At 49.7% G+C, this 16,333-nt stretch overlaps 1 protein-coding gene across 1 annotated transcript in view; it reads right to left on the reverse strand.

Moving 5' to 3' along the window:
- The window catches only part of TEKT4 (tektin 4), a 29,643-nt gene extending 14,010 nt beyond the window's left edge, over positions 1 to 15,633 (reverse strand). Inside the window, exons 1-3 of the mRNA XM_032230271.1 lie at positions 14,217 to 15,633; positions 10,504 to 10,574; positions 958 to 1,101 (exon numbers count right to left, since the gene is read on the reverse strand). Coding sequence (XP_032086162.1) covers positions 958 to 1,101; positions 10,504 to 10,574; positions 14,217 to 14,750 — 749 coding nt within the window. The 5' untranslated portion in view covers positions 14,751 to 15,633. The remainder of the gene's footprint in view (positions 1 to 957; positions 1,102 to 10,503; positions 10,575 to 14,216) is intronic.
- Positions 15,634 to 16,333: the final 700 nt, after the last annotated feature.

The following is a 16,333-nucleotide window of genomic DNA, read 5'->3' on the forward strand; positions in this document are numbered from 1 at the left end:
TCAACACACTGCTCATGTAGATTTTAAGCTTCTTTTCTTCTAATGTAATTTCAAGAAAATGTACAGTTACATTTGAAAGAGAGAGTACCTGGAAAATATACTGTACTTTGTAGGGAAATGGAAATTTATATACAACAACGAAAAGAAAAATGTGGAAGGAAAGAGAAGTGGAGAGAGGGAAGGGAGAAAGGCCGAGGGAAGAGGAGAAGGAAGGAGACAGACGAAGAGGGAAGCAGAGAGAGAAGAGAAGGAGAGGAAAAGGGAGGAGAGGGAAGGAGGAAGGGGAAAGGAGAAGGAGAGAGGGAAGGAGAGGGAAGGGGAGAAAAGGAGAGGAGAGGAAAAGGGATGAGAGGGAAGGAGTAGGAAAGAGGAGGAGAGGGAGGGGGAGTGGAGGGGAAGGGAAGGGAGGAGAAGGGAGGAGGGAAGGAGAGGAAAGTAGAAGGAAGAAGGGAAGAGAGGGAAGGACAAGGAAAAAGACGGAAAGAGATGGACTGTCGTTGTAAAATGGAAAATGTGATGTATTATAAAGGAAAATGTATAATAAAAACATTTTTAAAAAGAAAAAAAGAAGCACGCTCAGGAACACCAAGGACCCCACAGTCGTAGTCCTCCTCTTCCTCTCTGCAACTCCCCCTCCCTTCTGGCACTGATAAGGTTATTTACTTAGGTTAGGATAATGAAATGTCTGCAAGGAAACAAGCAGCTCCAAGGACTCCTTCATTTCAAGGCTGAGTTACAAGCATCATCCCTTAAGATAAACATTTGCAAAAGTGCAGAATTGCAGATTGGAAAAGGGAGAAGAGAGAAAGAGGGAAGGAGGACCAGGGTCAAATGTGTATTGAAAAGGGGGCAGAAAACGGAAGAGGAGGGGGACTAAGGAAGATGGACCAGGGGGTTTCGCCCAACCATGCCATCATTGGTGACCTTGGTTCATCCCCAACTAGGACTTGGTCTCACCTGTCCTCAAACTTGGAGGAGCTGGGGTGGAATTGAATGTTGGTGCTCTGGTTGGTGTACCGCCCACATTTCTCATCGATGTTGTAGGTTTCCACTTTGTCTGACCAATCCATCTCGCAGACCTGCTTGTGGTCCCGATTTAACCTGGAGAGGTGAGGGGTCACAAAGTTTAGTGCCCAGTTTAGTGAAGTGAGCCTCCCCACATAGGACTTCTGCGAAGGTATAAAAACATATATATATATATGTGTGTGTGTTTGTGTGTGTGTGTGTGTGTGTTTATTTGTGCTGATAAATAAATAAAGGGAGACTAGTATAGATCTATTTCAAGCTATTTAGCTCTCATCAGCTAGCCATACCTTTACTGGGATTCGAACCTGAGCTATATTACATATTAGGCAGACGTCTTAGCCATTAAGCCACAGGCTCTGATCCGTTATCAGCTGAGCCAGGGAGAAAGGTATATATTTAAAGTCACAACCCCTGGTATGCCCCAATTATACACACACACACACAATTATACATACACACACATAAATGTATATTTGGGTCTTTTCCCGTGTAAGATTGAGAGTAACTTGGTGACGTTTCAACAAGGTCCCACGCGCCATCTTCAGGCTGGTACCTTCGGCTTTGTGCTTGTGTGAGCAAAGTGTGATCGGAGCTGCCGTCTCTTTATAAATATAGATGTGGGGGTGGAGTGCTGGCTTTGTTGCTGTAAGCGGGTTGGTTGGCTATGTTGTTACATCTTGATTAGTTGATGTAATTGATGTATGCATATTAGTCGGCTGTTTCGTAACATCCTGTGTGGCTGAAGTACTGGCTGTGTCCCCATTAGTCTTTTGTGTTGTAACGACCTGGATAATGGACTGTGTGATGACATCCTGAGCTCTAGTGTAGTGATATCCTGAGTCCTGTGCTGCAACATCCTGGGAGGTTGGCTGTGTTGTAACCTCCTGAGTTCTGTGATGTAATGTCCTGAGCAGATGGCTTTGATGTAACATCCCGGGCTTTGGTTTGGCTCCAAGTTTACCATCTGGCCATGTGTTCATGGCATGTGTCAGTTTGCTTTGGGGGGGCGGGGTTGGAGGGGGGGTGCAGCAGTTGGTGATGCCACCATGGTTTGGCTTCTGCATGGTGGTTGCATTTCGTCTATGGGATGGGTTTGGGTCTTATAGAAAGACAGCACCTCCGATCAGGCTTTGCTCGCACAAGCACGAAGCTGAAGGCATTGTCTTGGCAACGTTTCGGCAAGGTCTCACTTGCCGCCTTCAGACTGGAATTTTCGGCTTCGTGTTTGTGTGAGTAAAGCGTGATATATATATCCTGGTGTGTTCACAAAAAAAAGTGACAATTAACAGTTATCTTCTTACCTTACGTCTATAGAGATTCTCAGTCATCCAAGATATGGTTGTCCCAAAGGTGCTTTTTTTCCCAAGAGGCAACTGGACTTTCTGATTTTTTTTTTTTTAAGACATTTGGCTTCTCATCCAAGAAGCTTCTTCAGCTCTGGCTGAATGGTCCTTCCATTCCTCACCATCCAGTAGAGCTGAAGAAGCTTCTTGAATGAGAAGTAAAATGTCTTCAAAGAAAAACCAGAAAATTCAGTGGCCTCTTGAGAAAATAAAAATATTAAAATACAAACAAAGAGTGACACTATTTCTGAACATTAGTTTTGCTTTCATAGGACACTTATTTGAAAACTGGAAATGTTCACAAACCTAACATTGATTAATTTCAGAATAGCTTTCCATATATATTTTTAAAAAAAACATTTTGTATTTCCAATAAAAGCGCCAGGTTTCAAACAGGATACATGACAAATACTTCTTGTTCTACGTGTCACCTGCTGGAAATTTAAACTGAAAAATAAGAAAGCTTGACGGGATGTAATGTCATGCTAAGAACATCTCAAGAGTGCAATTGAAAATAATTGGAATATAATTTGAGGAATCATCTCTCTCAAATCGCTCTGCGTACGTGATAATCACCAGTAAGAATTAAACAGGGATGCATTTTGTAAAGAATTTAAGAGCTGCCAAGCAGGTGCAAGGACAGACAAGGAAATATTGGCAGGGACTTGGAAGAAGGTTGTTGCACTTTTTTAAAAAGAAAAATCTGCAATTTACAAATGAACCGAGCCATAAAATAATACAGAGTCCAAAGCAGAAAACGTAAGTTTGGGATTCAACACTTTCGCTTGTCTTTTATTATCCATAAACCTAAATAATTTAACTTGCTTTCAGATCTCTAGGCTCTTTTTGGTTTTCCTGTATTTGGCTACAAAAATAAAGCATAGGGGAGATTTTAAACAAAACAAAACCTCAGGCTCTTCTCTGATTTACTGTATTTTGCCCACAAACCATTTTTTTTAAATCAGCCTATTAAATCTGTAACTTGCACAGCATGTCTGTCTCCTTGTTTCCTATTTTATACCGCCATCTGGTGGATGAATAGGAAATGAACCAAATAACAACAATTATATTTTTCTTGAGACAAGTGAGACACTTGTCAAGTGAGTTTTGCCCCATTTTGCAAACTTTTCTTGCCATGGATGTTGAGTGAATTGTTGCAGTTGCTGAGTTAGTAACACGGTTGTTGAGTGTTTTCCCCATTGACTTGGCTTGTTAAACCGTCAAACTGTGGGACAACCTAGTACATATGTGTGAAGTAAGACATAGATTTTGCAGTCTGTGCCAGTCAGTTTGCTTCATCTTGGCACTGACATTACAATAACAACCCTGACAATGTAAAGTATGGGTCCTATACAAGTAAGATTAATGTCCCTTCCTCCTACTTAAAAGAGATGAGGTGGCACAGTGGCTAGAATGGCAGTTGGACTTACCTGAACTGCATGTTTCGAGGAGAAGTGTGGGAGGAGTAACCATGGGTATTAACCAAGCCTTCTTGCCTATTGGAGACTGAGGTAATCTTTTGGAAGCCACACCTCCTGCTCTCCTCTGGCTACCCAGATTAACCGATGGATTGTAACGGCGTCTGAAAGGAAGATAAAGAGAACAGCCAACACCAATCCTTCCTAACCGTTAGCTTTGATCTGGACGCGCTCAGCCCCCCCCCCCGGCGCGGGGCGTCTTGATGGGAGGGAAGTGACTCCTCCCACACTTCTCCTCGAAACATGCAGTTCAGGTAAGTCCAACTGCCAGTTTCCGAAGAGAAGGTGTGGGAGGAGTAACCATGGGACATACCAAAGCTAGATGTCCTGGGAGGGATTAGACGGGCCTGAGCCCCCCTGAGAGTCCAGGACTCCCTGCAGAAGCCTTCTGCCGAAGGAGGCCTCCGGAGAGGCATAGGCGTCCAATCTGTAGTGTTTAATGAAGGGAGACGGGGAGGCCCAGGCGGCCGCCCGGCAGATCTCTTCTATGGGAGCCTGGGTGGACCAGGCAGCTGAGGTGGCTGCACTTCTAGTGGAGTGCGCTGTGATACCCTGCGGGACCTGGAGACCCTGAGCCTCATAGGCCTGTGAGATGGCCGCTCTGATCCATCTGCTGATGCTGGCCGGGGAGATCTTAGCCCCTCGGGTGGATGGTTGAAAGGACATGAAGAGGGCCTCTGAACGCCTAAAGGACGCCGTGCGCTTCAAGTAGATGCACAGGGCTCTTCTAACATCTAACTTATGCCAGGATTTCTCCCTCTCCCCGGAGGGATGGGGACAGAAGTCCGGGAGAATGACCTCTAGCCCTCTGTGGAAGGGGGAGTTGACCTTGGGCATGAAGGAAGGGTTGAGTCTGAGGATGACCCTGTTATCTAGGAAGGTGCAGAGGTCCGCTCTGCTGGAGAGAGCATTGATTTCCGAGACCCTTCTGGCCGAAGTGATGGCGACCAGAAAGACGACCTTAAGGGTCAGTAGCTGAAGGGAAACCTCCTACAAGGGTTTGAACGGTGCCTCCGTCAGGGCCTGGAGGACCGTGGGCAGGTCCCAGGAGGGGAATCGATGGACCACTGAGGGTTTCAGATTCGCCGCCCCTTTGAGGAACCGTCTAAGAACCGGATGTTGGGACAAGGGAGGAGCGTTCACCCCCCACCCCCCCAGGACCATAGAAAGGGCGGAGACCTGTCGTCTAAGAGTACTGGTGGCTAGGCCTTTCTGATGACCTTCCTGGAGGAAGTCCAGGACTTGGGGAACCAAGGCCGTCATTGGACAGAGGCCCTTACCCCGGCACCAGTCTGAAAATGCCACCCAGGAGGCGTTGTAGATACGGGTGGTGGACTGCCTCCTGGATGCCTCTACCACCTTGATGACCTCTTCGGAAAACTGAGCCTGTCTTAATTGTTCCCGCTCAAGCGCCAGACGGTCAGATGAAGCCACTCTGGGTCCGGGTGCTCTAGGGACCCCTGGTGAAGCGCCACCTCCCCCGCTGGGATTCTCCAGTGAGGAGCTGTGGACAGGTCCACTAGATCTGCCAGCCAGGGATGGCGCGGCCAAAAAGGAGCTACCAATATCAGCTCTGTCCTCTCCGCTACCACCCTCCTCAGAACCCCGGGAATGAGGGGAAGGGGAGGAAAGGCGTAGAGAAGACCTGGTGGCCAACTGCACCGGAGAGCGTCCGTGTCCATGGTTCCCGTGGTCGGAAACCTCGAGACGAACTCCAGCACCTGGGCGTTCTGCGGGGTCGCGAACAGGTCCACCGTCGGATGACCGAACCTCTCGCAGATCTGGTGGAAGATCGAGGGGTGTCTCCATTGTCGATCGTTTCTCTGCTGAGCCAGTCCGCTTGATGGTTCTCTGTTCCGGAGATGTGCTCTGCTCTGATTGACGACAGGTGCTTCTCTGCCCAGTTTCCCAGACAGAGCGCCTTGTCGCGAAGGGCCTTGGAGTGGGTGCCACCTTGTCTGTTCACGTGTGCCTTGGCTGCTATGTTGTCTGTCAGGACTAGGATGTGTTGTCTTCTTACTATGCTCTTGAAGTGCCGAAGAGCCAGGTAGATAGCTCTGAGCTCCAACCAGTTGATGTTGTGCTTCAGATCGGCTGGAGTCCACCGGCCCTGGGTGATCTGGTTCTCCAGATGGGCCCCCCAGCCGAAGAGGCTTGCGTCAGTGGTGAGCGTCATCCCTGCCGGCTCCCTGAAGAGGCAGCCTCTGTTCAGAGCTGGAGACAGCCACCAGCGGAAAGATAGTAGCACCTGGGGTGACACCCGGATCCTGAAGGATGTGTCGCTCATCCCGGCCTTCTGATGGGGCAGTAGGAGCCACTGGAGCTCCCTGGCATGTAGACGAGCCCACGGCACTATCCCTATGCACGAGATGAACTTCCCCAGGAGCCTGGAAAGAAGAACTACAGGGACAGAGCGTGACTTGCAAACCTCGTGAATCATCTTAACAATGCTGTCCTTGCGATCCTGGGAGAGAAAAGCCTCCCCAGCCACTGAATCGATGATGGATCCTAGGTGAAGGAGCCTAGTGGAGGGTACGAGGTGACTCTTCTCCAGGTTAATGGAGAACTGCAGGGATCTAAGAGTGTCGATGGTAGTACCCAAGTCCCTTGTAGCCGAGTCAGGAGACCTGGCCAAGTCAGGAGACCTGGAGGATGTCGTCTAGGTAGCAGAATAAACGGACTGGGAGGGAGCATAGGTGACCTGCTGCTGCTGCAAGCACCTTGGTAAAGGTCCTGGGAGTGAGGCCAACCCGAAAGGTAGAGCCCTGTATTGGAAATGGTTCCCCTCATGGGAGAACCTCAGGAATTTATGGTGTTCCGGGGCGATCCTGATATGGAGGTATGCCTCTGTGAGATCGATGGATGCCAAAAAGTTGCCCGGCTGGATGCCCTCCAGGATAGATTTCAGTGAGGCCATCTTAAATTTGCGGTATACCACCCTGGCATTGAGTAGTTTGAGGTCCAGGATGGCTCTCCAACCCCCCCCCTGAGCTTTTAGGGACTAGAAAGAGGTTCGAGTAGAACCCTGAGCCCCTCTCCCCCTCTGGGACCTCCTCGATGGCCCTGATGTCTAATAGATGTTTAATGGCCTTGGCCTTAAGGGCTCTCTTGGTCGGGTCTGTGGAGGAGGTGAAGGTGCGGAACCTACTTGGGGGAAGGGAGAGGAACTCCAGGGGTAGCCTGAGCCTTACCGTCTGGAGTACCCACTCATCCGATGTGATACGATCCCAGGCATCCGCAAACATGGAGAGGCGATCGCCGATGGGGTGATCCGGGGTCGGATCACTTGAATCTGCGGAAGGGGCGACCGCCTCCTCCTCGAAAGGGCCGCTTTCCCTGTTGTTGATCCCTGAACCTGTTCTGGAATTGTCTATCCCCCTGTCTGTGAAACCTGGGGTTTTGGTACCTCTGGTTTTGATTGTCGCCGTCAGGTGGTCTGTAGGAGGTCCTCCTAGGGTATGGCGCATGGCGGAAGTCCGACCGTTTGGTTGTTGACGGGAGGATCTTTCGTTTGTTTTTATCTTCTACGAGGAGGGGATCCAGCGCCGTGCCAAATAACTTTCCCCTGGTGTAGTCTGCACCGGTTAGGTACCACTTCATCCGGGATTCTGCCTGCCAGTGGCGTAGCCAGAGCAGGGGCCTAGAAGCAACTGAGGAAGACATAGCCTGCGAAGCATACTTTACCACGTCCAAGGTGGTGTCTGCTGAGAATTGCGTTGCCGCCAGCATCTTGGAAATGTCCTGTAAGAGTCGAACCTCTGATGCTGGAGTCCTATCCCTCAGTTGCTCCAACCACAGGACCGTGGGCCTATTAAAGAAAGAAGCAGAGGCGGCCGCCTTGATGGCCCAGGTGATCACCTGGAACGTCTTGCGCAGGACGATGTCTTCCTTCTTGTCCTCAGGTTTGAGGCAGTTGGCAGTGTCGCCTGCGACGACCGTTGAAGAGGATGCCAGGGTGGCCACCGGATTATCCACTTCAGGTACCTGTAGAGCCTGGGCGAAAGTCTGATTAAGATTGTAAAATTTTCTTTCATTTCCCCCTGGGGTGGGAAAGGACCCTGGCTTTACCCATTGCAACTTGAGCACCTCCATGAACATTTCTGGCATGGGGATCTCCTCCTTAGCTACAGGAGGCCTGTGGAAGGGCCCCTTTTTCTTCTTACTCTTACCCTTGCCAGAAGGTTCAGTTGCGGACTTAGGATCCGGGGGTGGATCTATGTCCGCTGTGGCAGCTGCCTTGCGTAGCAAGGAACTGAATAAGGAGGGGAGGAGGCCCGCCAGGGTGGAATCCTTGTCTACCTGGGGATCTTCATTCTCTGAGAATCCCACCTCTTTCAATTCTCCCTTCTCTAGGTCGGATGTCTCACTAGCCATGGATGGGGAGGGAGACCTGGCTTCCCTTGCAGCCGAAGTGCTGGGGTGATCACTCTGCCCTCTAGGAGACTCTTGAGGGGGCCTGCTCCTGGAGCTCTGGGGCTGCTGGGTAAGGCTGGAGGCCACAACCTGGGCCAGGGCCCTGGCTAGCATGTCCTGGAAGCTACTGGTGAGGTCAGGCAGTGCGGGCTGGAGCTCTGGTGGCTGGGAATAATCCCTGGGTTCAGGAGATAGGGGGGGGCAGGCAAGGCCTAGCAGGGCTGACTGCTCTGCGACCAAAAGGATCCGCTCTCGAATCTGCTGGGGGGGGCGGAGAAAGAGGGGGCGAAAGGGAGCTGTGCCTTCTATGGGAGCCCCCAGGTGAGGCTGGAGATGCTGCCCTGGTTTCAGCCCGGGCTGAAGACCTGCGGGGAGAACATGATCTGGAGGGGGAAGGGCTGATGGTCGCCCTGAACTCCCTGGTCGAGGCCCTGGTCGTTCTGGCCTCCCTGCTGGGGGCTGCCTTCTTGGGAGCCCTGGCCTTGTCCCTCCTCACTGGGGATCTGCCTCTGGTGGTCGGGGAAACCGCCCTGGAAGGCCCTTCATCCGGATCCACACCCCCTGGGGCTCTGGGCCTGGTATCCCTGCTCCTGGTCGCCTCCGCCATTACTCACAGTTACGATGCTCACCAACCTCCTCCTTCTGCAGCCGGCTGTAATGCGAATCTGCCTCCTCGAGTCCTGGATCCGCTTCTCCGCTCTCCTGCCGCTGGATTGTGGCCTCAGCTGCCGGCAGGCACGCTCCTGGAATACCCCCCGGATCACCGGCGGGGTAGAGCCCAAAAGGAAGCCTCTTCTGGCTTCCTGGTGCCTTGTGAGCGCTTTCGGCGTCCGTAAGGGAACGCTGATCACGCGCTCATCCACGTGCTCCTAAAATGGCGACTGACCAAAATGGCGATCGCTGTAGTCCTCCGGTTCCTCTCTCGCCACTGGAAGCCTCCGTGGCGATCCTCGGTGGTTCCCGGACCTCGCAGACCCTCCTGGGCCCTTCCGAACGCCGCGCGGTCATCTCCTTCGTCCCTGCAGCCTCTGGGACTTCCACCCCCCTTAAAGCGACCAGCCGGTCACACGGGGCGATTGCGCACGCGCTGGCAAGCCGGAGCTTGAAAAGCGGCGCGGAGCACAGTAGGAGGATGGTGAGACGATCTGCTGATTCTTAGTAATAATCCTGATAGAGAAAAAGTCTTGCTGAAAGGAAAAAAACTCCAAAGTTTTCAGAAAGAAGGGAGAGAAAGAGTAACACTCCGTTCAGGCCAAGACTGAGGTTAATCTGGGTAGCCAGAGGAGAGCAGGAGGTGTGGCTTCCAAAAGATTAACTCAGTCTCCAATAGGCAAGAAGGCTTGGTTAATACCCATGGTTACTCCTCCCACACCTTCTCTTCGGAAACTGCAGGTTTGCAGGTTAGGCTTGCACACAGCCTGGAGTTCAATCGTGACTGGCTCAAAGTTGACTCCACTTTCCATCCTTCTGAGGTCAATAAAATGGGAACCCAGATTGTTGGGGGGGGGGAAATAGGCTGACTCTGTAAACTGCTTAGAGAGGGCTGGAAAACCCTGTGAAGTGGGATATAAGTCTAAGTGATATTGCTATTGTTCTTCCTTCCTTCCTTCCTTCCTTCCTTCCACCCACCCACCCACCCACCCACCCATAGTGCACAATGGTTAGAATGCAGTATTGCAGGCTGACTTTGCCCACAGCCAGGTGTTCGATCCTGACCAGCTCAAAATTGACTCAGCCTTCCATCCTCCAGAGGTTGGTAAAATGAGGACCCAGATTGTTGGGAGCAAGAGGCTGACTCTGTAAACGGCTTAGAGAGGGCTGGAAAACCCTGTGAAGTGGTATATAAGTCTAAGTGCTAAGTGCTAACAACCACGATCATTTACTTAAAAACTACTGCAAAAAAAAAGGTTGCAAAAGTAACGACCCTCTTACTTAGCGAGGGAAGTTGCAATCCTAATTGTGATTGTAAGTTGAGATGACCTGCATTTTTAACCACTTTTTTTTTTAATTTGGCAATGTGTGGCAGGGCCAGAACTTCGCCTAGACAAAATCAGACAGTCTTGTTTGGTTGTGCAAAGTTGTGCAAAGAGGTTGGGAACCAGGTAGGCAAAGGTGGGGGAGATGAGTTACATTACATGTTTCATTTGAGAAAGAGGACACTCAGGTCAGTTCAAGGCATGTCGCCTCACCCACCCCCAAAACTTAGAAGTTGGTCGTGACCAAATACTGAACAGAGGCCTTACTGCATCTGGTTAATGGCTTGCTTCACTGTTCTTTTCAGGAGCTCTTGGATATTTCGGATGAGCTCGGTCTCCTAAACGAAAACGGTAAAAATATGAGTACATCAAGGGAATTGCATGCAAAGGCAACGAAGGGAAGCCTTTAAAATGATGGGTGTCCCTGAAGAAGTTGCTCAAAAGAAGAAGATATCCCAAAAGAAGTTGAAGAAGCAGAAACGAATGGCTCGGGAATAAGCTTTGATGCAACTTACAAATAAAACTACAATTTTATTTTTATTTTTTTTAAATGATGGGTGCCCCTTCCATCCGCTTAGACCTGCCTGCCTGGTGTGGGTTTCAAAGCAGAAGCAAAACACAGCTCAGCGTTTTGTTTTAAAAGTTCCCTTTTTAAAAAAAAAAAAAATTCGTAGGCAAGTTTCTAGTCAGTGGTGGGATTCCAAATCTTTTCCCACCAATTCTATGAGAAAGCGCTATGCTCACAGCACTCAGATCGCCCTTAGTGTCAGCGCTGGTGACCTGAGCTGTTTTTTAGCTCAGCTGAAGTGAGGCAATCTGTTTTCCCACACGAATCAGCTGAGCTAAAAAACAAGGGAATATAGGACAGGGAACATTGGGGAGGGCGTGGCCAATCAGAGGTGGTGTTTGACGATTCTCTGAACTACTCAAAATTTCCGCTACCGTTTCGCTCGAACCAGACTGAAGCGGCTGAATACCACCTCTGTTCCTAGCCCTCATGGTTGCATACCTCTTGAAGAGCTAGATCTAACATCAAAAACTGCTGGCTGTCAGCCCTCGGGCTGCCATTCAGCGGGGAGCCCGTCCATCACCACGCCTGCTCGGCCATGCTTACACACCACCAACACTGCCACATTGATGTTGACTCTCTGATGTCAGCGTAGCCTGTAGCTGCATGTGGCTCTGCGTGGCTCCCTTCAATACACTGCAGGCACGCCTCCTGGACAACAGCTGCACTTCAGACCCTACTCTGACGTAACTCTTCTGGTCAGATGCAACTGCCTACTCCAAAGTAACTCTTCTGCTCGGGTGCAACTGCCTACTCTGACATAACTCTTCTGCTCACATTCGGCTGATCAGGAAGGAGGCTGTGATGACACTGAGTGGGGTGTGGCTGAAGGTGTGGATCATGGTGATTGGTGATGGTGGTTGGGTGTCATCTGGGTGGAGTTGTGGGTGGAACTGGGTGGGGTAATGGTATATATATGAGTGATGGTGTTAACTTGGTTAGAACTGACTTGGATTTGCTTACTTTTGTATCATTGTCATTTAGTGCTGGTTATCACATAATATTAGATAGAGATAAAGTTTTTCACCAAACAAACTGACTCTCTGTTTGCATTCAATGGGAACGCCGGAACGTGACAGAAAGTCAGTTCTCTACCATCAATACTTCACTTCGCAGAGTTCCTGTTTGGTCTGAATGATGTCTGAAGGAGCCGAGGCAGCAGCAGTGGTCCTACCTGAGCCACTCCTTTGGTTGTTCCAACACAGGAGGAGGAAACAGAGGTAGATGTAAAACGCGAGGAGAGGCCCATGGTAGATCAGGCCTCTGCCACTGGGGCATTCTTCCATCTCAACCGGTGATGCCAGTGAATGAGTGGTGGAAGCGTACGGGGTTAACAACCAGCTCAGAGCTACCTGTGCCTTCTCCCCAGGGGGTCACCTCACTTGGTGGAGAGAAAGGAGGGTGACTGAAGATGAAGAGGGGGATTGGAGCTACTCCACTGCCTTGGGTAGCCAGCCAATGGATTGATGGATTGTCATTTAGTGCTGGTTATCTCGTAATATTAGATAGAGATAAAGTTTTTCACCAAACAAAATGACTCTCTGTTTGTATTCAACGTGAACGCCGGAACGTGACACTAGCTGGGGCAGGTTAGGTCAAGGACATCCTATTTCCCTGATTGTTGGATATTTTTACTGTCATACTGGGTGCCCCCTTCCCTGGACTGCCGAAAACAGTCCCTTCCCATCTGGAACAGGGCCTTGACTCACGTTTCCTCTCAAGCCTCCCTGGGGATCAAACCAATGTTTGCAACTAAAGGACCTGGGTTCAGTATTAGCTATGAAGTCTTGGGTTTGTATTGCAACACACTTGCAATACACAATTGTCCCCTCTCTATATATTTCTAGTTTCCAAGACCCCAGAGCCTCCCCCTCCCCACCCGAAAGCAAAGGGGCCCTGGTGTTTGTGGACTTCTTCATTTGGGGATTGAGGGTTATCTTTTGTAGAGATTTAAAGCACACTCAGCACCCCTTTAGAAAGACAATGCTAAAAAGAGGACATGATTTGAGGCAACTCACATTGCAGCGCTGGTCAAAAGGGCCCAGCAGAGATTATACTACCTGAGACTTCTCAGGAAACAACAAGTGAAGGAAAAAATGCTGGTGACCTTCTACCGCTGCATCATATAGAGTATTTTAACTTACTGCACCTGTGTCTGGTTTGCCAATTGCTCACTGGCAGATAGGATGCACTCCAGAGGGTCAACGTCATTGCCCAGAGGATCATGGGTTGCCCTCTCCCCTCTTTGGAAGAGTTTTAGAGCTCCTGCTGCCTTAAGAAAGTTCAAAACATTCTTAAAGATCCATCTCATCCTGGGTACCCTTTTTGGGAGGGGGGGGGACTATTATCAGGGGTTTGAAACAAAATTTTGGAAAAAGTACAGAGGAGAGCAACTAAGATGATCAAAGGCCTGAAGACTAAACCATATGAAGAATGTCTGCAGGTTTTGGATTTGGCTAGTCTAAAGAAAAGAAGAATTAGGGGTGACATGATAGCAGTATTTCAGTATTTGAGAGGCTGCCACAAAGAAGAATGGGTCAAATTATGGGTGGGTGGATGGATGGATGGATGGATGGATGGATGGATGGATGGATGGATAGATAGATGGATAGGGTGGGTGGGTGGATGGATGGATGGATGGATGGATGATAGATGACAGGCAGGTAGGCAGGCAGACAGATGATAGGTAGGTAGGTAAGTAGTAGGTAGGTAGATAAGATGGATGGATGGATGATAGATAGATAGATAGATGACAGATAGATAGACAGATAGACAGATAGACAGATAGACAGATAGACAGACAGATAGATAGATGGATGGATGGATGGATGGATGGATGGATGGATGGATGGATGGATGACAGGCAGCCAGGCAGGCAGATAGACAATGATAGATGATAGATAGATAGATAGATAGATAGATAGATAGATAGATAGATAGATAGATAGATAGATAGATAGATAGATAGATAGATAGAATAGATAGAATAGATGGAGGAGGAGGAGGAGGAGGAGGAGGAGTTGTTGTTGTTGTTGTTGTTGTTGTTGTTAGTGGGGGAGGAGAAGGGAGAAGGAGAAGGGAGAAGGAGAAGGGAGAAGGAGGAGGGAGAAGGAGGAGGGAGAGAGATCTTGGTTTTGACCACAATTTGAATTTGTGGCACGTCCCACCTGCCTTCACAACCTCTGCCATAATATGATTACCTTTTTGTGCAAACCTGACTCTGGGCTGGTTTGGGTTCTCCAGGGTTTCAGCCAAAACATCTTTTGTGGTTTGATGGAGATACCAGAGTAGAAACTGGGGACCTTCTGTGCTACTAAACAGAACCTCCAATCTCAGCTCAAGTTCTCCCCTGACTCCAAGAACGAGCAAACAGCCACGCACCCAGAGACCATTCATGAAGGAAATGCCCTACCTTCAGCAGCTCTACCTCCACCTGGTCCCTCACCAGGTCAGGATGCTGCCGGCGCTCCCGGCACTGCAGGTTGTCCGTGGCGATGCTGTAGGGGATCTCCGTGGCATCAATGGCTCGCTCCAGCCGCAGCTTCTGGGCCGCCAGCTGGTCAGTCTCAGCCACCAGGTCCTCAATCTCCCTCTGGAGTTCTGACTTCCAGAAGTGGATGTCCTGGAGCCTCTGGCCCACCTTAGCCGTGGAGTCCTCCTGGGTGCGCTGGGCCAACTCGGCCGTGTAATTGGCCAGGTTCTGGGACTCGTGGCGGCAGCGCTCGGAGTGGTCGCGGTCGGCAAAGGCCTCGTGGTATCGGATGTAGTTGTTCTGGTGCCATTCTTCGGGCAGGAACTTGGCGGTGCGGAAGCCGGCCGTAGCCAAACCGCTGGAGGAGTCAGGACCGGTGTTCAGAGCCGGCTCGTAAACCTTCATGGGCAGCTCAGACACAGGGATGCTCTGCGGAGCAGGCTCCTGGGTGAGAAGCACGGCAGGCTGAGACATGGCTCCTGTGGCAGCTTGGCCAGGCCAGGAAATCCCCCGGCTCCCTCTGAGGCCTCGAAGATGCTTGCCTGCCACCAAAGCAGCTCTGATCAGCGTCTTCCCGTTGTTATAGGCAACGCTCCTAGCCAATGAGCAAGCTTATCTCTGCTGTAAGGAAACGGACCAGCCTCTTCGGTTTGGTGTCCTCCCGTTGCCTGGGCGATGCCTGACAGCCAATGAACCGCAGGGGGAAGTCACATCACCAGGGAGGTGGAAGGGACAAAGAGCTGGGAGCATGTATACACACACACACACACACGGCCCCAGGGGGTGTGGCAAGAAACTGGGGCACTAGGACAAGGGAGCTGTGCTTTGTCATGATGATAAAAATAATTGCACCGTGATAAAGTAAGTGTAGACATTGACCTGGTTGTACTGAAAAACTGAAGGAGGAGAACAGGGGCATCCTTCATCCACACTGCCATTTAAAGGGAATGTATTTAAAGTAATTACTATTGCTGGGGGAGAAAAAAAACATCAGATGATTCAAAGTTCGGCTTGTGCAAAAAAAAAAAAAGCAGAAGAAACAGTAGATCCTACAAGGTGATTGCAAAATACTGATGATAAACATCCCACAGCCATCCACCTCGGAACATCTGCAAAAATTATCGTGTGGCCGTGATGAAAAATGCGTGGGAACATAATAATATACTTGGGGGGAAAAAGAGAAAATGAGCAAGGTAAAATACTGAAGGATTTCCAAATTCAAACTGGTCCAAAGTCTCGGTTCATAACACACCGGATTTTGCTGTGGTTGGAAAGAAGGAAGTGGGGGTCATGGGAGGAGCAGCCCCAGGGCAGAGCAGAATAAGAGACACAGGAACTGGAGAATTTCAGAATGCGTCAAGATCTGAAAATGAAAGTGGAAAGATGTCAATCATCCGAATGTCAATCACGGGATGATGGAGATGCTGCAATGGTTGTAATTATGAAAAACGGTCGTAAATTAGTCTCTCTGTGACTAATTTAACGACGTCAGTAATGCACTGAGTGACTGTGGCAAGGATGGTTACAAAATGAGGCAAACTCACGTCACAAACGTTTCACTTAGCAACAGAAATTTTGGGCTGAGTTGTGGTCGTTAAGTCGAGGACTGTTTGCACACACAATCCTTGCTTGTCCTTCTTGTCCAAGTGCACCACGGGCACCATCCTGTCAGAGCTGAAGAAGCTTCTTGGATGAGAAGCGAAACGTCTTCAAAAGAAAAAATGAGAAAAATCCAGTTGCAGCCTGAAAAAAACAGCACCTGGGGAAATGTCATTGCAGCACCACATTCCTGACTCTGGTTTATGATGGTGGTGGGGGTGGTATAAATCATAAGTTATGGTGATCCCAGTGGTCACTGGGACACTGACCGAAACATTAAGAACTCTTGGACATAAAGGCATTTCCATCTGTCAATTGCGACCATGGGATTGGGTGGGAATAACGCAAAGAATTGCGAAAAAAGGGACCCCCTAATATACTATGCCAATAATTATGAAACCCTTTGTCAGTGAAAGCTAACCTTTTGGTTCTTGTGTGCCAAAAGCGTGCACATGCAC

The sequence above is a fragment of the Thamnophis elegans genome, chromosome 14 (genome assembly GCF_009769535.1).
Source record: "Thamnophis elegans isolate rThaEle1 chromosome 14, rThaEle1.pri, whole genome shotgun sequence".
NCBI lineage: Eukaryota > Metazoa > Chordata > Lepidosauria > Squamata > Colubridae > Thamnophis > Thamnophis elegans.